The sequence below is a fragment of the Euprymna scolopes genome, chromosome 37, assembly GCF_053919585.1.
Source record: "Euprymna scolopes isolate OS-2025 chromosome 37, ASM5391958v1, whole genome shotgun sequence".
NCBI lineage: Eukaryota > Metazoa > Mollusca > Cephalopoda > Sepiida > Sepiolidae > Euprymna > Euprymna scolopes.
The window spans coordinates 85,503,125-85,529,053 of record NC_136518.1 but is presented as its reverse complement, the minus strand read 5'-3'; the positions used below and the strand labels follow the sequence as shown (position 1 = coordinate 85,529,053).

At 33.5% G+C, this 25,929-nt stretch overlaps 1 protein-coding gene across 29 annotated transcripts in view; it reads right to left on the bottom strand.

Moving 5' to 3' along the window:
* The window catches only part of LOC145261268 (phosphatase and actin regulator 2-like), an 858,751-nt gene that overhangs the window by 82,676 nt on the left and 750,146 nt on the right, over positions 1 to 25,929 (bottom strand). For all 29 annotated transcript variants that reach the window (XM_080119715.1, XM_080119712.1, XM_080119716.1 and 26 more), the window contains 3 exons: positions 21,536 to 21,929; positions 12,204 to 12,349; positions 6,398 to 6,554 (listed from right to left, as the gene is read on the bottom strand). In XM_080119715.1, coding sequence (XP_079975841.1) covers positions 6,398 to 6,554; positions 12,204 to 12,349; positions 21,536 to 21,929 — 697 coding nt within the window. The remainder of the gene's footprint in view (positions 1 to 6,397; positions 6,555 to 12,203; positions 12,350 to 21,535; positions 21,930 to 25,929) is intronic.

Genomic DNA, 25,929 nt, shown 5'->3' with positions numbered 1-25,929 from the left:
CAATTATTTCTTTAAACTTTTGTCTTTTTGTATTGGACTTAAGCCTGCTAAATCAGTGGAATACATGCTGCCTTTGAGCAATGGCAGCTGCACAATCAGAGATGAACAATTGTGGGGAAGGAGGTTTGCTAAAGAACTTCTGTGTGGGGATGTGCGCTTCAACTGCTTCTCTGAATCATTCATTAGCCTCATTTGCACACTGTTTTGCAGGAAGAGAAAATATAATACACCATCGAGCATCTCTGATATGATTGATCCCTTACGGCTTCCCAGTCAGCCTTCTTATAGTACCTTGTCATTTTGAGTAATCACTTTTCAACTTGGGGTGGAGAATTTAGGGAGATTTCTACCATTATCACAATATGGTCAGCATTTCCAAGTGGGCTAAGGGCATTTGTTACACAATCCTCAGAAACTGGTCACAAATAGGTCTAAAAATGAGGCTTGCTGATCCTATCGATCAGGGAGATAGGTCGGGAATGTGACTTTCTAGTATGGGATGAAAGCATTTAATTAGATTTAAAAAAAAACAGATTAAAATACAATTAAAAAAATTGTGTTATGGATTAGAATTATAAGAATAGAATAAATGTTCACGTATGAGTTTAGAATCTGTTAATGAACCCATCCTCCTTTTGGAGGATGGGTTCAAATGAGACTATGAAGTTTATCTTTTCGCAGACTACATTTAATAGCTGGATTTTCCACAATGAAAACGAATCTTGCATCTAATTCTGTCTCCCATAAAGAGCAAAGTAAAAAACAAAACAAAAAAGTACAAAACAAACCTAAAACAACTTTATAAAAAGATAAGTGTTAGGCTGATTTATGACGGGATTAATGTAAATAAGTATATAATACGATTGAAATATAACTGTTTATCACGCATAATCCATTGATAAGTTTCATCACAAGAAAGTGTAAAATGAGTTCATCGTTATTTTTTGTATTTAACGCAATGTTTGAAAATCCATTGATGAGGTAGATGAATTGAAGTTGATTACAAAGACTCATTATGAAACATTTCTAAAATAGGATATATATATATATATATATATATGCATGCAAGCAAGCAATGGTTGTATCGATTGGTTTTGCTAAATGTAAATCCAATTAAACTCGCATGATTATTAAAGAGTGCTCAAGACAGAGCTGGTATATAGATTGTTTGTTATACAAACATTATTAGCTACATATGTGCATACATGTTTCAGTGGAATCTCAATTCAAGGATAACACCTCATCAGACCAAAAAAAGAATCGAGATGGAAAAGATAAATATTATAGATATAATAAAACTTCTTAAGATTAATCTGCACATTTAATGATGAAAATGTTATTTCAAACTAAAGCATGACTGTACAATAACTTATTTGAAAAATTTACGTCCATCCAGATGAAGGTCAGATAGTTTTTAGTTTTCTGGTGGAACTAATAGTTTTCATCTTGGCTTGAAAATTTCATATGAGTAAATTGTAATTGACATCAATTACCAGTGGAACATATCGTTTGTGAAATGTTATGCCAATCTATGTATTGGATGTTTTATAACGTCGTTTTATTTGTTACATTTTATGTGGACGTGAATATTTTGAGTAGTGCAAGGAAAGGCAAATAACATGAAGAGTGAATAATGAGAGGAGTGGAATGATGTAATTAAATAAAAAAGAAAAGAGTAAAAGAGAGGAGAGAAAGAGAGTAAAAACAAAGGAGAAAGAGAGTAAAAAAGGAGAGAGTAAAAGAGAGAGACGGAGTAAAAGAGAGAGACAGAGGAAAAGAGAGAGAGAGACAGAGGAAAAGAGAGAGAGAGACAGAGGAAAAGAGAGAGAGAGAGACAGAGGAAAAGAGAGAGAGACAGAGGAAAAGAGAGAGAGACAGAGGAAAAGAGAGAGAGACAGAGGAAAAGAGAGAGAGAGACAGAAGAAAAGAGAGAGAAAAGAGAAAGAGAGAGAAAAGAGAGAGTGTAAAAGAGAGATAGTGTAAAAGAGTGAGTAAAAAAGAGAGAGAGAGTAAAAATAGAAGCGAGAGAGTAAAAATAGAAGCGAGAGAGAGTAAAAATAGAAGCGAGAGAGAGTAAAAAAAGGAGAGAGAGAGTAAAAAAGGAGAGAGAGAGAGAGAGAGTAAAAAAGAAGAGAGAGAGAGAGTAAAAAAGAAGAGAGAGAGAGAGTAAAAAAGAAGAGAGAGAGAGAGTAAAAAAGAAGAGAGAGAGAGAGTAAAAAAGAAGAGAGAGAGAGAGTAAAAAAGAAGAGAGTAAAGAAGAGGAAAGAGAGAAAAAAGAATAGAGAGAGAAAAAATGAAAAAAGAGAGAGTAAAAAAGTGTGTGGGAGAGAGAGAGAGAGAGAGAGAGAGAGAGAGAGAGAGCAGGGATTTTCCATCGACCACAAAGCCATTGCAATCTCAACCATTGTTGCAATAGGGCAGGTTGATTTGCAACTTTTTTCAGAAAATCAACATGGCGCTGGTGATGATAGTTGGAATTTGATGTGACAAGCACATATACCAAAAATTAGATTTCCATCTTGAACAGAAAATTGAGCATTTAATTTTAAAAATCGTGTAGAAAAATGCTGAGAAATCCTTTATTTTCATAGCATTTTACACAACACTGACTTTGAAATTTCACTATTTTTATAAAAAAAATCCAATTAAAATTGATATATTTATATGAAATACATTGAAAGATAAATAAATACATGAATTATAATTTTAATTATGAATCACACCTAGCAAAATATCTCAACTTTTACTGCATTAATTAAGCAAAAATTGTAAAAACAAGCTAATTAGCAACAAAGTCTTTTAAATTTCACAATCTAAAAAGATATGTGGAGATGTATTACACAATATTGTAATTCTGTAACTTGATACAAGTTACAAAACCATGTATTTTAGTTTTTTTATTAAACACAATAATATAAACTCTTATAATAGAACTAAATTGTTCTGTATAATGTCTTTTCAAGAAAAATGAAGGTCTAATTTGCTGGCACGATGACTTTATAATAATGTATCTATGTCTTGCTTCCTGCCCATATACAACTTTTTTAGAAAAATCAATCAAACTTGACCAGTTTGGCTGCATAATTGATAGCAGTAATCTTTTTCATTAAAAAAAAAACAAAAAAAAATTATTTGAAAACACTTATTTTTTTAATATTTTTGTGATGAAATATGAATTATTATTGTTTGGGTAAATTGAGAAAACTAAAAAAATTTAATGGATAAATATTTATTTACCTAATGGACAAAATTGTTTGAATGCCCTCTTCTCTCACATCCAATTCATCTGAGTTTATCATCAATATTATATTTTCCGGAAGTAGTGCAAAGGCACTATATTTGGAACTATTTAAAACAGTAGTTTGGATTTCAGTTAACTGTTTTGTTCTCTGAATTAAAATATACTGTTGTTGGTTAAAAAAATTATTGTCGGTTTTCATCTCAAACCAACTAACTGTATACATTTGGATGATAAATTTGACCAGAATGTTTAATTTATCATAGTGTTTGAGGATAGACACCTCTGGTCCATAAACACATTAACCTTGTGACTTATGTTAGCCATCTTGCTTGATTCAAGAGCCCAATTTTCTAAGCTGCATATCTTAGTTTAATTTCTCGAGAAATACCAACAGCATACTCTCAAAAAGCAGACTCTGGTCTTCACACTTAAATTATTTGTTTCTTCTGCTGTCAGATAATGATGATCGGGAGGGACACTAATTTTTTAGAATTCTACTTGAGACTAATCTTGATAATTATTGATACAAAGTTTCCCCCAAAGGACCAGTAAATGTTGTTAGGCTTTTTCTTGTTCCATCAATTAATTTAAAAATTGCTCTAAATGACAGTTCTTCTAGTGGAACCTGAAAATTGCAAAAAATACCAATATATTATTTTATTTTCCACAAAAAAGAACATAATTGCAGGTGAATCTATAGAATTAATTTTATCTACTTGTTAGGAGGACAAGTGCAGACAATGTGCCTTTTCGACAATTTCCTGACTTGCACTTCACTGCAAATTCATCACATCTCAAGTCAGGAAGTTTACAGCTACAAGAAAATATATCAAACAATCTGTCTTGCAGTTCCTTCATTTTTTTCACTTTGATTGCTGCAAGAGATTTCCTGTCAATCTGTTTGGCCCTCTTATAGCAAAATATATTGACATTCTGCCTATATAACGTTCCCCTAACAAGGGCAATTGTGGATTAACGACTTGCCAAATACTAATCATTTCCTTAGCAATTAACATAGAAATCCCACTATTTTTTAAGTGGGGATAACTGTTTTCGAGGAAATAACTAAACTGGATGACTTGTGAAGTGGAAGTTGCTGTTTCATCCAAATGACAAGGTGGACCAGCAAATTTTATGAACCATGGGTTAAAACTGAACGTTGTGCTTTTACTTACATTTTAATCTGAAAAGTAAAATAAATAAATGGATTATAACTGAAGGAAACTGTTTAAGCTATCTTCCAGTTTCATACGTAAAAAAATAAGTGCTAGTTATAAGAAATAATGAAAAACTTTGTAGAGTTGCATTAGATGTATTGAAGAGAGAGGACAAAACCAAATCAGAGGCATAGTAGTGTTTAGCTTAGACATTTTTAGCAGACTTTAGCTCCTCCTTGGATAACATGAATTTACTCATAAAGAGATTCATTCTTGCTGTGCCATTTTAAATGAGTGTTCAGAGTTTGAAAAACCAGTCCTTGTGCATCTATATTGCCATGCTATTTTTAATATTATTTTAAAGTTAATTTAATTTTTATGAAATTTTTGTTCATTAAATGTTTAGGTGAAAGTACAGAATAGTTACAACACAACCTCCTATCTTCCCTATATTATGAATAGTTTTCTAAATAATAAAGTTATTTTAGCACAAATAAGGAAAACCTTAAAAGCAGTTTCCTTATTTATTTATATTAATCTTTGTGTGTTATCTGATTTTAAAACTATAATTTTAGAAGAAAAATACTGCTTAAAAACAATTACTCCCTGAAAATAAAAGAAATAAAAATTTGACACTAATTTTCTGCAAAGTATTTTTTTATTAAGTAGAAAATCTTGAAGATTTACGTGGTTATGTTTCGTAAAGAATGTGTAGAATAAAATTGCATAGACTATTTTTTTTAAAGATAAAACTGGAGTATTACCATATTTTAATAAAAATTTCAAATAGAATTTGATGTGAAATATTAGGTTGGTGCAAAAATAATGTTTTTGACGTTCGTTTAAATGTCAAAAATATGTCATTATTTTTGACGTTCGTTTAAATGTCAAAAATATGTCATTATTTTTGACATTCGTTTAAATGTCAAAAATATGTCATTATTTTTGACGTCCGTTTAAACGTTAAAAATATGTCATTATTTTTGCACCAACCTAATCGAAAAACAAATTCGAAAAGATAAAACAAATATGTTTAAATTCACTGCAGACACTTGAAATATAATAATATATATTTTGAACAAATCTTTTTCGTTTTTCCTTACAAAATAATTAAGCCTAAATCGTAATGTTTTCAAATTAAATAATAAAAAAAACGTTAATTTTCAATATCAATAACGAGCGTGTTTGCGCCGGTGAAATCTAAAATGTTTCCATCCCTAAAAAGTTCCTGAAATGAAAAAGCGAACTTATTTAAAAAAATATAATTTTGCGTTTACACTTAATATTTATTTTATTAATTCATTATCCTCACTCATTTTATTTAAAAATGTAGTTTAAAATTTTATAAATAATGATTCCATTTTTTTTAACAGTACGGTTTGTTTTTATGACGGGACGTTCTTGGCAATTCACCGAAAAAACTTAATAGCTTCAATTTTTAAAGTAATTTCCTCAAGCATAGATAATGCTTTTGAAAAAAATATTTTGTGTAGGTCTTTTCTATGTCAAACTCCAACTATCATCACCATTGCCTCACCGGGGTTCCAAAATCGACCTGCCCTAGTGTTGCAATGGCTTTTCCCTTTTAACTGAGGTAGGACTCTGGTCTTGTTCACTCAAGCAGGTCTACCCCAACAAGCTTTGCATTCTCACTTTGAGAAGAAATTAGTTTATCGCTTATCACTTGAGGCACCCCAACTGGAGAATATTGACGGGGCTACCCAGGCATTTTTATTTACAGATTAGAATGCTTTTCTTTTAGGGTGCTGGCACTTCAAATCGCATTTTCCGACCCATGTACCACATCATCATGCCACAGGAGGAAGAAAAAGAGCAAAAGAAAGAGAGAATCAAATTTATTTTTCTTTTGATCATCTTTTTTTTAAAAGTTTTTTTTTTTTTCATTTTAAAAAGTGTGTGTTTTAAAATCAAAAAAAAAATCTGGATGCATAGTAAAAAAGAAAAAAGAAAAAAAAAAAAGAAAAATGGCTTGACATACCTTGTCAGTTTTGTACCAATTGCTTCTCTGTCTTCTTGCTTCTCTTTCTCCGATTTCGTAGGAATTATATTTTTCTCTACAAGTTCCCTCCGCGATGGACGATTATTCAAAAATCGTGCCAGGCTATCATGGCGAGCCACTTTTGCACCTAAAGAATCTGAAGAAACACCATTTTTAAGAAATCAGAGTCACAACAAAATTTTAAGGTGGTTGCACAGTTCCTTCTAGATTAAAAACAAAAATACAGAAAATACTTTATGATGGGTGAAATGAAAATGTTATCTTCCAAAAATCACGTAAAGTAGTTTTACTTTTATTAAAAAAATCATTTTTAAACGATTTTAAGCTATTAATGGGAAATCAATCATAAGCATTACAAGGCTGATCTTATAAGTTTAAATTATTGTAGAGTTACCTGTCCTTGTTTCTTTAAGATGGCAACACAAGACAGTCCCTTTTTGCTTACTTCTTAAACTATGATTTTCTCAGTTAACAATAAAACTAATCAATATACATAACTTTTGGAATATGACATTTTTGTTGTCATGAGTATGTATATCATACAGAGTTTGAAATTTTTTTTTTTTTTTTTTTAATAAGGCGAAATTCTAGACAAGAACCACCTTTATTTAAGAATATTTTTTAAAACTCAATATATTTATATTAATATATTTATATAGATAACAAATAAATGACAAATGTTTATATTCCAAATTTCAAGAAGTTGACCATCTTACCGTTCATTTTTTTTTTTTTTTTGAAGTAAATGAACAATTCCTGACAGCACCTGTTTTGTAGTGCAAAATCATTCGTGCAATTATTATGTCAACTGTTGAATTTATTTTGCCGTTAACTCATCAGAAGAAAGATGGCATAAAAAAATGAAAAGGAAATATCAACTTCTCCCCCAATTTTCAGATTTTGTAATCATGCCCATATACCTTTATTTTCTTTTAAAATTGAGTTAAGGGAAAAATAAATTCAATAATTACACCATAATTACATGAATTATTTTGCGCTACAAAACAGGTGCTATCAAGAATTGTGCATGCCAACTTACTTAAAGGAATAAAAAAAAAAAATGGAAACAGCACTAATCTTATGCAAGTTTAACCGGCTTCCTCTAAAGGAATAAATTCCATGGGAGTATCAAATTCACAAGCAGTCAAATGTATATCTGATAGGGGAGATGACAACGTTAGGTTTTTGCAACTCTAGCAGGGAGGTGTCAACGTCCGCCTACGTACAGTGCCTGGTATTCCCAAATTGGTTACCCATCTGGTAGTGACCAGGCTCAATGTTACTTAACTTTGATGATCTAACAAGAATCCTTGTGTCAATGCGATTATGCTGTATTTAAAAGGAATAAACGGTAAGATAGTCAACATCTTGAAATTTGGAATATACACTTTTGTTTTGAACTGACCCACTAAATTATCGCCCCATTAGCCTTCTCCCGCTTTTCGCCAAAATATTTGAGTCCTTAGTTAATCAAGCCCTAGTCCAGCACCTAACAGCTGCTAAACTCCTGACTGACAATATGGATTCAGGCAAGCCCGTTCAACAGCAGATATCATAATTGTAGTCTCTGAACGTATATACCGTTCATTGGATAAAACAGGGGAGGGTAGAGCGGTGGCCCTTGATATATCTAAGGCTTTTGACAGGGTATGGCACGATGGTCTTCTAAGGAAAATTAGATCATATGGAATCACTGGAAGAATTCATAATGTAATTAAATCCTTCTTAAGTAATAGAAAAATCAAAGTTGTCCTCGACGGTCGTACATCCAAACAATATGACATAAATGCGGGAGTACCTCAAGGGTCTATCCTTGGACCTCTATTATTCCTGATATTCATAAATGACCTCCCTGATCAAATTGTTTCAGAGATGGGTATATTTGCCGATGACACCACTCTCTATAACAGATATGAAGGGAAAACAAATGAACACATATCCAAGGAAATGGCAGAAACTCTAGAGGATGACCTCCAATCCGTAGTGGAATGGGGACAAAAATGGTTGGTCACATTCAATGCTGCTAAGACTAAGCTCGTTTCCTTCAATAACTACAAGAAACCTTCTCTGCCACCAATAGCAATGGCCAAGAAAACATTGCCTGAAAGTACTTCTTTTAAACTCCTCGGCCCAACGTTTACAGGGAATATGAACTGGAATAGATACATTGAGAGCATTGCCAAGGCTGCTGCAAGGAAGGTTGGCTCCCTCTACCGTGATAGAAAACTACTTATGCCTGACAGTATCCTATACCTCTATAAGGCAACAATTCGCCCATGTATGGAGTACTGTTGTCACATCTGGGCTGGTGCATCTGCTGCTTGTCTCTCGCTCCTGGACAGGGTTCAAAAGAGAGTCGCCAACCTGATAGGTCCTGAAGTGTCATCTAGGCTTCAGCCTCTATCCCATCGACGAGATGTTGCATCCCTCTGCCTGTTCTACAAATACTTTAATGGTGAATGCTCTGACGAACTGCAAACACTTGTACCTCCCCGACGTAACTACCCCCGACAAACCCGACAAGCTACTAAGTCTCATCCCTTTACAGTAGAGATCCCTAGGTGCAAGAAAGCCTTTTATTCCAATAGTTTCTTCCCCAGAACTGCGAGTCTTTGGAACTCCCTTCCGGGATTCTGCTTTCCCAACTGCAATGATATGCAGAAGTTCAAGTGTAATGTTAACAAACATCTTTCTACTCATCTCCCTTCATAATGACCCCGCTAATTAAGTCCCTAATAGTAGCCCCCTGCTTCAAAGTGGCACTGTGCCTTGTTTGGGGTGAAAATTGAATTAAAAAAAAAAAAAAAAAAAAAAAAAAAAATTGTATATGCTCTGTAGTTACATTGAGCCCCATAAGTTAAAGGATTGGTATAAATAAAAGTTGAAATATAATTGAATAAACATGTTTCCACATAAATATATATTAATATAAATATATATGTGTACAGGTTTATATATTCCTATCCATAGGATGAACTTCTAAACTAAGTAATTTATCATTATGTATTTTGGAGCATAGCTGCTGGGTACAAGAGTGGGTAATGTGTGCTATATTTAGTTTACTCTAGTTAGAGGCAAAGAGAGCATGGAAGCGCTTTGTAAAAATCCAGATTTTATTAATTAGGTATTAGGCATTAATTAATAAATCTTTCCAAAATTTCAGTTTCCTAGGGGTATTTTAAAAGAATTTTTAGAGGAGTATGATATAGACACAACCTCCAATATTTAATTTTTTGAGATTATTTCTTTAAGGAAATTAAATCGACTATATTTAGAAAATTCATAAAATTAAATGTGGTCTTGTATATAAGGATGTGTTCACAGATAAATTAAAATACCTGTGTGTACGACATTTTTTGATCAGACATCTTAATTATCAGTTAGTTTTGTTTCTAAATTTTCATGCCATGAAGCAACCTGCAGTATTAAATGCCTTGGTTAAAAATTATTAAGAAAATTCTGTAAATGCAGACAAACGGTGAAAAATTGTAAATATGTTTTTTCTTTTTTTTCTAGGTGCATTTGTGTGTATGGGGGGGGATCATCTATAAATATAAAAGCAAAAATGTATGTATGTATGTACGCTTTTCCTCGATGTCCACAAAAGGCTTCTTTCAGAGAAGCGCTCGCTCACTTCACAACTTCTTAAAACTTTTTATATCACCCATAAATTGTAATATCTCACACTTAACCACGGAGCTCGCTTGTCTATTTAATTTTATTGACTTTCAAACGTTAATTATTCCACATTTCCTGCATCGGCACGCGTTACATTCGGTTTTCGGTATAAACAAAAAGCGAAACTCGACTCTAATCACAGGCCCATAGCCAGTAGTCTCTAGAGAGCTAAGTAACGTTTGTTCAATGTCGACTTCGTCATATCAGACGGTAGCTTTCATTTCGAGACGAGGGAGTGGGTTTTTAAAAACAGACAAACCGATTTATTTACCTCATTAAAAACTGTCCCGCACAAAATGCTAACTGCTGAATAGCTATCGCCGTCACGTCAATCAAAAACGCGCACCTGTTTTTTTTTTCACACTTTACTATTTTCCAACTGCGCGTCGTCAAGGCTTTTTTTTTTCACGGGCACCTGTTTTTTTTCACACACACCTACAAACACCTGGGCAACGCCAGGTACCCCTCGCTAGTCACTTATCAAAGCCAAAAAACAACTCAAGGATAAGTGTTAACGAGGTAGACAGTGAAACAACATCGTGATGATCAATAATGGTGGAAATTGGGTAGAGTTTGATTATTTAGGAAGACGGCTTAACAAGAACTTGTTTACATTAGACTTGAAAACAAGCAGTTGTTATAGTAGTTGTTGTAGCTAGAGGAGTATTTGTTGTGAATGATTTTGTAGTGAAGCTCAGTCAAGCATTGGCCATGAAAAACGATAGCAGTCATTTTTTTGCATTGCTGTTTTTGCAAGTCACGCACACGTATTAAACTAAAACTATGTTTAAAAACGTTATTCTGCAACGTCATGACGTTATAAGCACTTGTGAACATGCGGGCAAATGCGTTTGCCTGTAAGATTTTGCCTTCTTCCCCTCTTTCGCATTTTATGTTTGAGCTGCCACAGATCATTTTTTTTTTTTTTATTAACAGTTGCACCAACACTTCCTGTTATTTTTTCATTCATTTAATATTTGGGGCGGGGCAGCACACAGGCAACAAAAAGTGTTCAATATCTGGTGAATAGCTGCTTTTCATATCCCTTTTGCTGAAATATCTGGTGGAGAGATTGTCACATACTTCTTCTTTAAGGATTACATCTTCGTTTTTTTTATCTGTTATTTTATTTTTTTAAATTGTTGTGGGGGTATCGATGAAAGTGCTCAATATCCTTAGTATAGCAGATGTGTCCAAACCGAACTTCGTGCTTACCTGGGCGATGGCGGGTATCCATGCTAGTCTATTATATAAAAGAGATGCCTGTTAATATGTATGTATGTATGTATGTCTCGCTAAAGCTTTTGAAATCCAAATAAGATAAGAATGATTCTAGTACTGTCTTAAAGGACAGGAACTCGGACGCATTATATGTGAAATTTAGAACAAAATATTCATTTTTACTAACTTAATGACAGCAGAATCTGATGGAGGGAGTGGAGGTTCATGTAAAATTGCCTCTTTCTAAATGATTTCAGCTTTTGCATATGTGAAAACTATTTCATCTTTCGGATATGTTAAGTGTTTTGTTTTTTTTTAAATTAAAAAAAAAATTTTTTTTAAACATTTATTTCAGTAAGCTTTTGCATTTAAACAAGGGTAAACGATTTTTTATGCATTTTTTTTTTTTTTTTTACTTTGTATTATTTACTTGGATCAAAACAAATAATTAAAGAAAATTGTTTTTTTTTTTTTACTTTGTATTATTTACTTGGATCAAAACAAATAATTAAAGAAAATCTTTTTTTTTTATCGCCGGCTAATTTAGCTGAGGGTGGATTTAAAGATTCCAACATCACAAATATTTTTATTTTTTTTTATTTTTTTTTAAATCGTAACCGTCTAAAACTTTTTTCTCACTTGCATGCCTCTATTCTGGATTCGTAGTAGTGGAGGCGACATCAGTGGATGTTTTTTTTAAAACAGATATAAATTATTGCACATTAAAAAAAGTTTAAAAAAAAAAAAATCATGTCGCAAGTGTAGTCACACACAACTTCATTTTATTATTTTTTTTCCTATATGGCCTAGGCAACACCGGGTAGCACAGCTAATGTTAAATAAGTAAAGAAAAAACTGTGTTGTATACAACATAAAAACTACTTACTTTTTTCCATGTAATGTATCTCTCCATCGTCAGAGGAAGAATCATCGTCATGGTCATCACTATCATCTTCCCCAGGTAAATTATCGTAGTCAGGATAATAGCCATCTGTCCCGGGAAGGTTTTCTTTATCACTATCGTTATCAGAACTATAAAAAAAATATACGAGTAATAATGCAATAGATCAAAATATAAATTCATAAGAAAATACATTATCTTTTGCAATCTTTTGCATAAAAGGAAACTTTGTGTATGTAGGAGTTTATTTCCTATGGACTTAAAAATGGCAGGGCCAATTTTTATGAAATTTCACATGAAGGTACTTTATGTGTCTGGCAGTGTTCTTAGCTAGGTTTTGTATCAGAATATCTTCGATAAGTATCAATAATTGAAAAAGTTTGATGAAATAAGGAACAGGCGATTTTGACCGAAGTTAACAGTTAATACAACTTAACATCACAAGTGCATTTAAGAAGTTTTATTACCACGCAAGCAGAAAGGCCTGACATATAAAATCAACAGTAGGTTCTCTGATATGATAGGAGTGCATTCGAAATGAATGTTTTTGCTTAAAGCACAATTGAACCATGGTGCTTGACCGTTTCATTTTATACTTAAATCCAAGCCATTATATTAATAAAATTGTTTTTTTTTTTTTTTTAACACAGTGATCACCACTTATCAAGGCCCAGAAGCCACTCAGGGATAAGGGGTATTGCAAGTACATTACGTTAGTGTGGAGATTTGATGAAGTGTTTACTTAAGGGGGCGGTTCATTAGGAATTTGTTAACATTGGACTTGAAGACATCCAAGTTGTAGTCCAGTGGGAAGCAGGCAGACGGAACAGAGTTCCACAGGCATGCAGTTCTAAGAAAGAAGCTTTGTTCATGGAATCTGCATTTTGATTTAGGCACAGATATAGAGTGGGGGAAATTTTTCACAGTGGATTCAACCAGATTCCGTCTGTGTGCGTATTTCTCACCCCTATGAGACTTACATTTTTTTATTTACTCATAATTTATTATTTATTGAAATAAAAAAATGCATTTTGTTCATGTTTTTTTGAGATGGAGCTTGATTTAAAATAGTCAGATAATTCTGACTATTGTTTTCATCTTGAGCGCTATTTTTGCTGATGTAACCTTTGACCCTCTTTCACAAGGATCCGTGACATAATGGATAAGGTATTTGGTAAAATTCAGCTGTAAATGGCACTCTTTTGGAGGTGGAAAGTTTGATCCTCAGTGTGAGGAAAAAAGTCAAAATACAATAATGAATTACTTAGGATTTCATGACTGATGGGATGAGAACATGCTACCTCCGTGGATTATTAAATAAAGAGTTCTGTTCAATATTCTATGCAGAGTCACAAGTCTTACAGAAATATTCACGAGTTTGACATTATAAAGCTGAAGAAGGTTGGAGTTTATATCGACTGAAATATTATAAAAATAACACTCAAGATGAGAACAGTCGTCCTAAGAATGAAAATAATTTGAATAAAGCAAAATGCAATAGAGTAAAATAAAGTAAAAAAAAAAAAAAAAAAAAAAAAAAAATGCTATTTTTTATATTGAAAAAAATTAAGACATTTCAATCTTCTGTTAATATTTAAAAAATGAAAATTAATGTTATGACCCTTTGGAATTTGGAAGAATTTACACTGCCGAATAGTAATTTCTGGTTTTAACATTCTTAGCAAATCTTCATGTATAAAAAAATTTGGAAGTTTTTTTTTGTTTTTTTTTACACCCAATAATTTTATAGAGATTAAAACTACATTACCCTAACAAAATTAGTTACAGTTTTTACTTTAATTCAATTAATAATTTAATAACAAAACCATACAAATTAAATTTTCAATAACCTACAAAAATATTATGGAATAAAAAATTAATAAAAAACAGGGCACACACACATATATATATATCTCAGGTTAAACATGTTCAAGAGTAATAACTAATGAATTTAACGAGGTTATTAAGAGTGCTCAATAAAAGAAGAGCCAGATATATTTTTATTAATATAAACAAATTTACATGATGGCGACACTGGTCATGCAAATGTTTCAGACAAATGGTCAGTTAAAACCACAAGTCATTGTCAGGTAACTTAATAAATGGTGGCTTTCAAAGAAAGCAGTCCTCAAATGAAAATGTGACTGATTTCTTCTGCGGAAACAAACCATTTATTAAGTTGGCTGGTGAGAACTTCTGGTTTTAGCTGACCATTTGTTTGAAACATTAGCATGTCTAGTGTTGCAGCCATATACATTTGTTTATATTAATATATAAGAATAAAACAAAAATGAAGTAAATAGACTCGCAGGCAATGGTGATTATCTACTTAAATTATAAACATTTTAAAACAGTTGAATCCTATTAACGAGTATGTATATAATCATCTGGATTTTTAAGATTGTCTTTCTAAAAGATTTTTAAGATTGTCTTCCTAAAAGATTTTTAAGATTGTCTTCCTAAAAGATTTTTAAGATTGTCTTTCTAAAAGATTTTTAAGATTGTCTTCCTAAAAGATTTTTAAGATTGTCTTCCTAAAAGATTTTTAAGATTGTCTTCCTAAAAGATTTTTAAGATTGTCTTCCTAAAAGATTTTTAAGATTCTTTCTAAAAGATTTTTAAGATTGTCTTCCTAAAAGATTTTTAAGATTGTCTTCCTAAAAGATTTTTAAGATTGTCTTCCTAAAAGATTTTTAAGATTGTCTTTCTAAAAGATTTTTAAGATTGTCTTTCTAAAAGATTTTTAAGATTGTCTTCCTAAAAGATTTTTAAGATTGTCTTCCTAAAAGATTTTTAAGATTGTCTTCCTAAAAGATTTTTAAGATTGTCTTTCTAAAAGATTTTTAAGATTGTCTTCCTAATAAAAGATTTTTAAGATTGTCTTTCTAAAAGATTTTTAAGATTGTCTTCCTAAAAGATTTTTAAGATTGTCTTCCTAAAAGATTTTTAAGATTGTCTTCCTAAAAGATTTTTAAGATTGTCTTCCTAAAAGATTTTTAAGATTGTCTTCCTAATAAAAGATTTTTAAGATTGTCTTCCTAATAAAAGATTTTTAAGATTGTCTTCCTAAAAGATTTTTAAGATTGTCTTTCTAAAAGATTTTTAAGATTGTCTTTCTAAAAGATTTTTAAGATTGTCTTTCTAAAAGATTTTTAAGATTGTCTTTCTAAAAGATTTTTAAGATTGTCTTCCTAAAAGATTTTTAAGATTGTCTTTCTAAAAGATTTTTAAGATTGTCTTCCTAAAAGATTTTTAAGATTGTCTTTCTAAAAGATTTTTAAGATTGTCTTTCTAAAAGCTAAAAAGACACAAGGGAGATAAATGTGGTGATACTAATTAAAAAAAAGAAAAAGATATTCGTTTAAAAGAAGATTCCAAAGATTCCATTTATTGTAGAGATAACTTAACGTCGCCTAGAATATAATGATACATTAGAAACAAAGAACAAAACTACATGCACAGAAAATGCGATATTGTTTTTATTTCTTGAAAACATTGGACATTTTCGTATTAATAATCTTATGCTCAGCATAGTGTGGAAGTGAATTAAAATTTAATCAGTGAAGGATGACGATAGAAATGATATGCAAATGCTATGATATGTAATGTGAGTCTTAAAGCCAACCTCAGATTTGATAACCGTAGGGGAAGAGTCAATCTAAACAGTACAGAAAAATGTGTCCAGTACAGAAGACTGTTAGTTTAGTCACATTGAGAAAAAAATGGATAAAAGTGATTGGTTATTAGATGGAGAACAGTTGGTTGGCCAGAAAAGGTCAAAGAAAACATGAGAGGAAGTGATAAGAATGTATTTTAAAGTAAGAGGGATAAATAAAGACCTGGCCAGAAGAGATAGGTTAGTTTGAAAGTCAATCTTCTAAAAGCAGACTAACACATGTCAGCATGTAAAACACATTAAATGATGATGACAAGGATACGTTTCTGTTCTCCCTAAGAATCCTTTAGTATATTCCAAAGAAAATTAAATTTTGGGAAATATTTATTAATCAATATCGAATGGTCAGAGTTTAAATTTCAAGGTGGAAGCTAAAAAAAAAAAAAAAAAAAAAAAAAAATGAAAAAAAAAAAAATGAAAAACTTAAAAATAAAATCTCTAGAAGAAGAAGAAGAAGAAGAAGAAGAAGAAGAAGAAGAAGAAAAAAAAAAAGAGATGATAGCGGGAACACTATGCAAAAGGGAAAAAGTGCAAGAAAATAATATGGCCATTAAATTGTATGTTAGGAAAAGAAAATGAAAGAAATCATAAGAGAGAGGATAAAAGGGTCTTGAATAGGATGGAAGGATAGAGCTTATGAAAAAAAAAAAAAAAAAAAGAGCAGGAAAAAATTACTAGAAAAAGTTAAAGCAATTTTCATAAGCATCGCTGGAAAATAATTTTTGTTGTAAGTTGTTCATTAATAAGAGAAACTGGTCACTTGTGAGGGTTTTTAAGCTGAAAATGTGTACTTGTACATAATATGCCCCCTCCCTCCAAATATGCAAGAAAATATGATAATCAAACAACTCTAAAAATGTAAATATACTGAAGCGACTTTAATGAACGAGCTGAAAACAAACTGCTTTTGAGGAACGAAGGGGAGATTACTCTGTTTAACTTTAAAAAACTAGATGAATTATCCATTAGGAAAAAAAAAAAAAAAAAAAGAAAAGTAAATTTCAACGTTAAGTGCACTTTCAACACATTTTTGTTCTAATAAGTTGTGGTCAAATTTTTACACAAATTACTAGAGTTATTTCTCAGGTCTTTTTTTTTATGGTTGTAGATACACATGTTAAGATTTTTTGGGGTTTCATTTATGTAAAGAGAGTATACACATAGCATTCTATTTTCATTTATAAGAGAATCGCCACTTATCAAGACCCAGAGATCACTCATGGATGAAGCTTAATGAGTATATGGTGATGGAAATTGGGTAAAAATTGCCTTTTTAAGGGAACGGCTCAACAAGAATTTTACATTGAAAACAATTATGTTGTAGTCGACTGGAAAGCAGGGCAATCCTGGAGAAAAAAGCTTTGTTAATGGATCTTGCATTTAGATTTAGGCACAGATAGGGAGTGGGGTATAGGGAAGGGGAAATTTTTTATAATGGTTGTAGCTAGACAAGTACTTTTCGTGAAAGTTTGGCAAGGGAGGAGGGGACCATAGATTGCCGCTCAGATAAGCACGTGGTATAAAAATAACAATAGACCAGAAACATTGCCTCTGAGATGGGTATATATGCTGATGACACTACACTCTATGGCAGGCACAACAGGAAGACGAATGAACACATTTCTAAAGAAACGGCAGAAACACTAGAGGAAGACCTCCAATCTGTAGTGGAATGGGGACAAAAATGGTTAGTCACGTTCAATGCCGCCAAGACTAAACTAGTTTCATTCAATAATTACAAGAAACCCTCTCTACCACCTATAGCAATGGCCAACGACTCTTTATCTGAGAGTACATCTTTCAAACTCCTTGGCCTAACGTTCACAGGAAACATGAGTTGGAACAATTACATTGAAGGCATTGCCATGGCCGCTGCAAGAAAGGTGGGCTCTATCTTCCGTGCTAGACAACTACTAACACCCGAAAGTATCCTGTACCTCTATAAGGCCACCATTCGCCTATGTATGAAGTATTGCTGTCACATTTGGGCTGGTGCATCTGCTACTAGTCTCTCGCTCCTTGACAAGGTTCAAAAGAGTCGCAAACCTGATAGGCCCTGAACTGTCATCTAAGCTTCAGCCTCTGTCCCATCGACGAAACGTTGCATCCCTCTGCCTGTTCTACAAGTATTTTAGTGGTGAATGCTCTGATGAACTGCAATCACTTGTGCTCCAACGACGTGAGCACCCTCGACACACCCGACAGGCTGCTAAATCCCACCCCCACACTGTAGAGATCCCTAGATGTAAAAGATCTTTATACTCCAGTAGTTTCTTCACCAGAACCGCTAGACTTTGGAATTCCATTCCAGGTCCCTGGTTCCCCAACAGTACTGACGTGCAGAAGTTCAAGTGTAACGTGAACCGACATCTTGCTGCCCAAATCCCTACATAGTATCCCAATAGTTATTGCCCCTGATAGTAGCCCCCTACACCAAAGTGGCAATTTGCCTTGTTTGGGGTGAAAATGTAATAAAAAATAAAAAAAAAAAAAAAAAAAAATAAATAAAAAACCAGGTTCACATCTTTTTTGTGGGAAAAAGGTGGCAAGGAAAAGAAAAGAGAATCACCTATCAGATTTCAAAGTTGATTTTGAACTCTGTCAAGGCAGGATAAGTGCTTGGAGTGGCTCCTTCTCAGATGTGGCAACAGTACTCCATTTTAGAATGTACTAGCTGGACACCCACCATTGCCCGGTCATACAATACGCTTAAACATGATATTTTAATTTATGCAGATTGCATATGTATTATTATAGAATCAATCTTCTATTGAATATATTATATTACGAGGAATAATTTGTTTCCTGGTGGATTAATTAAGAAAAAACAGTAAAGAATAATAATGATGATAATGTTCATCAAATTCTGTCTGGGTTTGTTTACAATATCAAGTCAGTTGATATTTTAACTTGACGATAAATGCCCTGGAAAAGTCACTTCCGATTAATGTTTAGTTTTGAAATATGCAAACAAAGAAATGATTTGCAGCGATTTTAAAGGGCACTTCTTTTATCATAAATTGAACTCATTAATGAGAACAAAATTAAAAAATGGTGAGGTACACCCGGGCTTGAACAGGGGATCATTTGATGTGTAGTCGAATGCTCTACCACTAATCTATATCTCCAGATTATAATAAATCTCTTTTTATAAGAAGAAACGATTTGCTCAAATTTTATTATCTCCCTTTGCCGGTGTAACGTAAAATATTCCCCTGTAAAAATTCTTTTTATCTATAAGAAAGAAAAGCTATTTTTAAGATTGAATTTTTTCGATTTTCGATACTTATCGAATGAATTTCTGTACAAAACATATCTAAGAACACTGTCAGACATATGAATTACATTTGTGTGAAGGTAGGCTCAGCTGTTTCAGAACCTATAAGGAAGAAACTTACACAAAGTGAATTATATAATAGTAGAGATTTGGTAGAGGATTGCGGTGCGAGTGAAATATATTCTGAAGCAGTAGAATGACGAAACCATTTTTCCAACAACCTTGGCAAATGATTTCATATAAGCCTTCCAGTTACGGTCAGGAGTTAAGGTCAGTTCCAGATACTTGTCTTAGCAGGGTGCTTCTTGGAGACGAGAGTTATTAATACCAATTGAGGTTGTGGGAATCAGAGCATTGGTGGTGAAAAGATAGAAGCTTGGTTTGTGATACGTTCAAAGTAACTACTGGCACACGTGTTGAAGATCAAAAGAGACTTAAAGAGAATTTTGTTGCTGACCTTTGAAGTGTTGCCATAGATGATAATATCATCAGTGTACACATTGATGAGTGAATGTTAAAATATTTATTTATAGTGTTTGGTTTGGTTGTTTTGTTTTACGGCATATCAACCCTTTTTCGGGTTATTTAATGTCGAATACAGTTATTTTGGAAACAGTTTTTATGCTTCAAGTTCTTTATATCTCCAAATATTTATTTATAGAGTTTCGTTTAGTTGCTTTGTTTTACAGCATTTCAACCCTTTTCAAGTTATTTAAAAGGGAAAAGGGTTACAGTGTTAATATTTGATACATTTTAAGTTAGGAAAGCAGTCAGAAAGTGGCGGGGTGAGATAGAAAGAGAAGGGGGAAATGGGAAAAAGGAAAATGGGGAAAAGATGGGTTGTTGTTTTTGGTTTTGCAGGACATAAGTTTTGCAAAAGGAAGTAGAAAAATAAAAACGCATCAATGTTAAGTGCATTTCGTCTCAGGAAGCCAATATCTTCAGACAACCTGATCTGGTAGCACCAAATCTTAGAACGTGATTTGGAATGTGATTTGGTAGTGAAAATAAGGACGAGAGTTGGATCCAGGATGAATCATTGAAGCACGTCGGCATTGCTACTTGGAGCTTGAGATTTCTGCCCATCGACAAATACTTGATAAATAAACCTATCGAAGAGAAAAGATTTGATGGTTGAGAAAACATTTCCAGATATTCCATAGCTGGAAATGCTGTGAAGTAGACCTTTTATGCCAAACCCTATGAAATGCCTTTGACATGTCAAGAGCTACTGCTCTAGAGAGAAAACACCAGTCGATGGATTCACTGATCTTGTGTGAAATTATTCATTTCATTTGTGTCTTAGATGCATTAGAAATCATATGCTGATGATTTTGTTAAGTTAAAGACTTAGGGGAATGTTATGAAACGTGAATGCTATTAAAGTGATGATCGATAGTTGTAATGTTGAGAAGTTTCCCAGCTTAGTTTGTGGAGTGTTGGGTATAATTCAATTTTTGTGGTACCTGTAAGCATTGGATCCACATGAAGTGCAGTAGAATTACTGGTAGGTTGAGAAAGAAATATAAGTCAATGGCGATGGATGGGAATGCAGATGTGAGGGGAAGTATATCTGGATGCTGTGTTGCAAAGAAGTTCTGTTACCATAAGGATACAATTGAGCCACAGCTAGAACAGGTACTAGTGTGATTGCAAAAAGTTGGAGTGGATGGAATAAGTTGTTGGAACTTCTGACATTACTAACCTGCAAAGCACTGAAATTATCCATCAAGGGAAGAATCAACTAGGCATGTGCACGCAATGTGATGTATGAACGTGAAATCTGGTCAGTGAGAGTTGAAGATGTGTGTTGCATAGAGAGAAACGACATGAGAACACTACGGTGGCTTAATTTTAATGACCTCAGAAGCAGATTAAATCTGAACAGTATAGAGAAAGGATTACAGATGAGTAGACTTTGATGGTATAGTCATATTAAAAGAATGGACATTAGTAGATGTAGAACAGTTGAGGTAACAGATTCAATTCGCAGACTACCAGAGAATGCCGATGAGGCTGCTCTGGTATTTATTTTGTATGCTTGCTTTCTAATTCCCACCTTCCGACCTTGTGTCACATCTTCCCATGGCGAAAGGAAGATAAATACTAACTGCGGTGTTGTCATTGGTCATATCCATCTTTTTAATTTGGGGTTGATGTTGGCTCACTGGTTAACAACACCGACTGACAACGTGGGTGTGCCAAGTTGGAAACCAGTTTCACCCCATGAAAACACTTTCATCAAATCCACACATGACCTTGTGTCTAACATGAAGAGGAGAAGGAGGAGGCAAATAAATACAATATGCAAAGTTGACGGCAAAGAAAAAAATTTTTTTTTTTAAGTCAGAAAATCCAACTTACACGGTAACCCTGAGTCTTGGTCTATGAATCGTGTTTGAAGGTGAATGCACTACTGGAGGAATAATCTGAACAGGTCTGTCGGAAAAGTCCACTTTTTGTGCCAAATTGTGTATGGCTGCCGTTGCCCCCACAGAAGGAATTTGGTGACAGCGAGTGTTTGGGGAAGGAAGCGCATCAGCCCCGACACCTATAGTCCTTTTCAAAGCACTTTTTTTGGGTAATAAAGACAAGTTAGGTTCGGACGCAGGTACAGCTTCGTAGGCCGTACCGTTATCATACAATTCCGGGCTTTCGGCACTATTTTCATCACTGTCTTCATCCTTCAAACACCTTCGGTAGCTGATTTCATCAATCCCATCTCCATCTTTCCGACACCGTAGCATACTGTGATCATCTGAAAGAGAGAAGATACAATGCAATCAATCTTAGCTTGAATGGTACTCAGCACTCCGTAGAAGAGCACACTAACAGATCTACTTTGGAATTCTCTTATAAAAATTAATAGAATATTAAAATAGTCTTTTTAGAACGTTTTCAGGATAATTTGGAACAATCAAGAAAAGTTCCACGCAAAAGCCAATATAAGAATGCTGCACTTGCAGCCGCATTAGTTGTTAATTTGCTGTTGCCGACTTGGTGTTAAGAACTCTTGTAATGTTTCTAGGATGAAAATCCAACCGAAAGAAACTCCTTAAAAGCCAAACACTGCATCATTTGAAGAAACTGGAATTTCGGTAAATGCAAAGATTTCTGTATATTTTCTCACTGATTGAAGAACTATATTTTAATATTCCTATTAGATTTTACCGATACATAAAACATTTGATTTGAAGTTAGTCATTTTTATCTCCCTTTTACTATCAACGCTATAGGCCTTATAATCACTTTCAAAGCTAGTAGCAGTAGTATTAAGAAAGCATATTTACTTGTAAATATTATTTACATGTTTTGATTTATGTTAAAATAAATATTTCTTTATTTTAACTCAAAGTTTTATTAGATTTTTTCTTTCAAATCGTTGCATATTAACATCCTTAGACATTTAACAAATTACAATAACATGAAGTTAACACCTTATACAACCTAACATTACAAGCAGAAAAGTCTGACATATAAAATCTATATAAAAGAAACAAAAAAAAAAAACACGTAACAAATTACAATAACATGAAGAAAAAAATGCAAATTTTATGTTTGTTTTTAATTATTAGATAATTTGCTTTATTCAGACTACCATTCTCATATTCACATTTCAGCAAATGTAAAAAAAAAAATAAATAAGTAAATAAATAAATAAAACCCGACCTTCTTCAGGCGCATGTTTTTCTATCTATTGAACTCAGAAACCTACATGGAATTTGGATTCCAATATTTAATCCACAGAAATAGTTTGGTTGTTTTTTTTTTATGTCATATCAACCTGTTTCGGACTATTTAATGCAGAATCCAGATGAGATCCTCCTGCTTGGATTGAATGGCAAAGAGGTGACAACTGAGTGCAGACTGTTGCTTGCAGGTTAGGGATGGACATCAATACCTCCAAAACAAAAGTGATGTCCTTGCTGATTGACCAGGCAGCCACTCACTCACCTAGATAATGTGGATTCTTTTTTCTATCTTGGTTTAACTATCATGCCGATTGAGTGGCGAATAGCAGCAGCACGGTCTGCTTTCTTCTATCTCAACCAGTCTCAGTGGTCCTGACGAGGAAATACGCTTGAACACAAAGGGACGCATCGATCAGGTGATGGTGAGGACCATCCTTCTCTATGGCTGCGAAATGTGGCCTATGAGAGTGGTGAAAACTGAAAGTTTTTGATAATGACTGTCTTCACATCATTTTGCATTGCTGCCATAGAGATCATGTATCGGTTTCTACTCTCTACCAAAGATTAGACCTATGTTCCCTGCTGTCTGTCCTTCTTCATAACGTCTCTAGTGGTTTGGATATGCAGTTGGCCAACCAGAGAGAGAGTTCATTCACAAATACTTCTTTCCCTACTCTCAGCCTGGCTGGCGCAAATGTGTTGGTAGGTGGCTGAAGACCTGGGCAACAACAATTAAGGACAACTTGGCAATAATATTGGGCCCCACAAGTAGTTCGTCTCTGGTGATGGAATTGGGAGTGGTTAGTCATATCCTGCAATCTGACTCAAGAACAACGAAACAAACTGCGATGGTTCGAGATGCAGTTCATGCACAGGAGGAAGCCAGTTTAATCCGACCAGGATGATAGTCGTTCTACAAGTATAAGTAATTTGGGAAAAATTACTAATATCTTCAAATATTTATTCATGGTGTTTGGGTTGATTGTTTTGTAGAAAAAAAACTTGTCTTAACTTTGTCGAACATGATTGAGTTTTGCAAAGGGAAAAGAAAAAAAACAATGTTCAGTGCATTTCAAAAAGTCTGATCTAGTAGCACCAGTTCTACGAGAGATAGATTGTTCTTAGTCTGTCGTCCACAAGTGAGCAACAAGGTTAATTATGTTAGTGTTAGATATTATTGCCTAATAGTAATCAGTAGGGCTATGACAGCAGAATATTCTTTTGTTTTGACTCTCTAGTATATATCCGACATAGTTAATCAACCGAGAACCACATCAGTCTATATAAAAGCAGATAAGATATCAATAGATACACACTTGAGAGTCAAAACAATGAAAAGAATATGCTGTTGTCACGGCACTAGTAATCAGAGATAAGATTAGGTTTTAAGCTTCAAAACTCATACTAGAATTAAACATATGGAGCCATCGCGCAATGGATAAAGGTATTGATTACAATTGGTTCTAAGTGACAGTCTTCTAAAGGTTGAAGGAACAATATTTACCAATAAAAACTAATGTCCGTGTAGGTTTGTTTATTGTTTCAAAGATACCATGAACAGAAGCATAAAGAAACACACCATTTTCTGAAATAATTAAAAAAATGAGATTTTGGGGAGAAAAAAAAAAAAAAAAAAAAAAAAAAAATCACCATGGGATATGAGGGAGGGGCTTGCGAGATTTTAAAGCTGAAAATGTCTACCTGTACACAATATAGCTATCTCTATTAATCTTTTATTTGTATTTGCAATTATAAAATAATTAAACAATTCCACCGATGTAAATGTACTGAACTGAATGTTTAATAAATGGATTGAAGACAAAAGGAATACTTGCAGTTGAGAAACAAAGGGGAGATTACTCTGACTTAACAGATTTATTCATTCAGATTAAATTTCCTTAGGCATATCTAATTTTCTCCAGGTCAGGGTTGAACGATAAAATTGTTGCTCTAGAAAAGATGACATGATTTTCGTTTGATGAAAACCAGTTTTCTTTTCTTTTTTTTTTCTTGCAGACGATTTACTAGTTGGACAGTTGTGTACAAATCCTAAGAGTGACAAGAGTCATTTGTCATGTCTGAAGGTGACAAAATGTTTAACAAGCGAGATCAGAGATATGCCATTGTACAACTCATACTCTCTACCGATCCAACTTATGACAACAGGACCATTGCCAGCACCCTCAAAATGCATTGCTGGATTACCACGAATAACAAGGACATGACTTTTTTTTTTTTTTAATCAACCACCTCAAAAAAAAATTTGACCGCTATTTTGATTGATGAACTGGGAGCATGCCTTTTCCGTAAGTGTACAAATGTACTATTATAAAAAATGATTCCATTTACATTGGATGAAAACCAGTTTTCTTTTTTTTTAACGATCGAGATCAGAGATGTGTCACTGTACAACTTATGAAAATAGGACCATTACCAATGCATTGCTGGATTGCCACGAATAACAAGGACGTGCCCAGGGTGATGAAAAAGTTTCTGGCTAAAGTCATGGCCTTTAATGTGGTTTAAAGTGAGGGCCACCTCATGTCTTCGAAGTGTACCTGAATGTGCTGAAGAGTGTGGTGATCCCCTGGTGCAGTCAAGTGGCCGCTGGAAGAACCCAGGTGTGACAAATCCAGCTTTAGAAGGAGTGCTAAAACTTTGTACTCTTCTTTCACTGCCCCCCCCCGATCTGAACCCACTGAACTACTTCGTTTGGTCATATGTCCAGAACATCACCAACATGACCTCCACAACACCAAAGTCAGCCTGATCACTGCTATTCGCTGGCACTTGTGGAAAAGGTATGCTCCCAATTCCAGACCGGTATCGAGGCAGTGACTGAGGCTGAAGGCGGCTACATCGAATAGATGTCAGCTCTATTACATAATCAAGTTACCTGAATTGATTTTTTTAATAAAAGTTTTAAAATAAAACTGTAGTGTTGTTTTCTTTAGGGCAACGTTCTTATCGTTCCACCATGTACATTCAAGAAAAAAAGTCACTCCACATTCTCCAAATCTCTCAGATTGAGGTCTTATTAGCAAATGTAGTTTAACAGGACCGAAT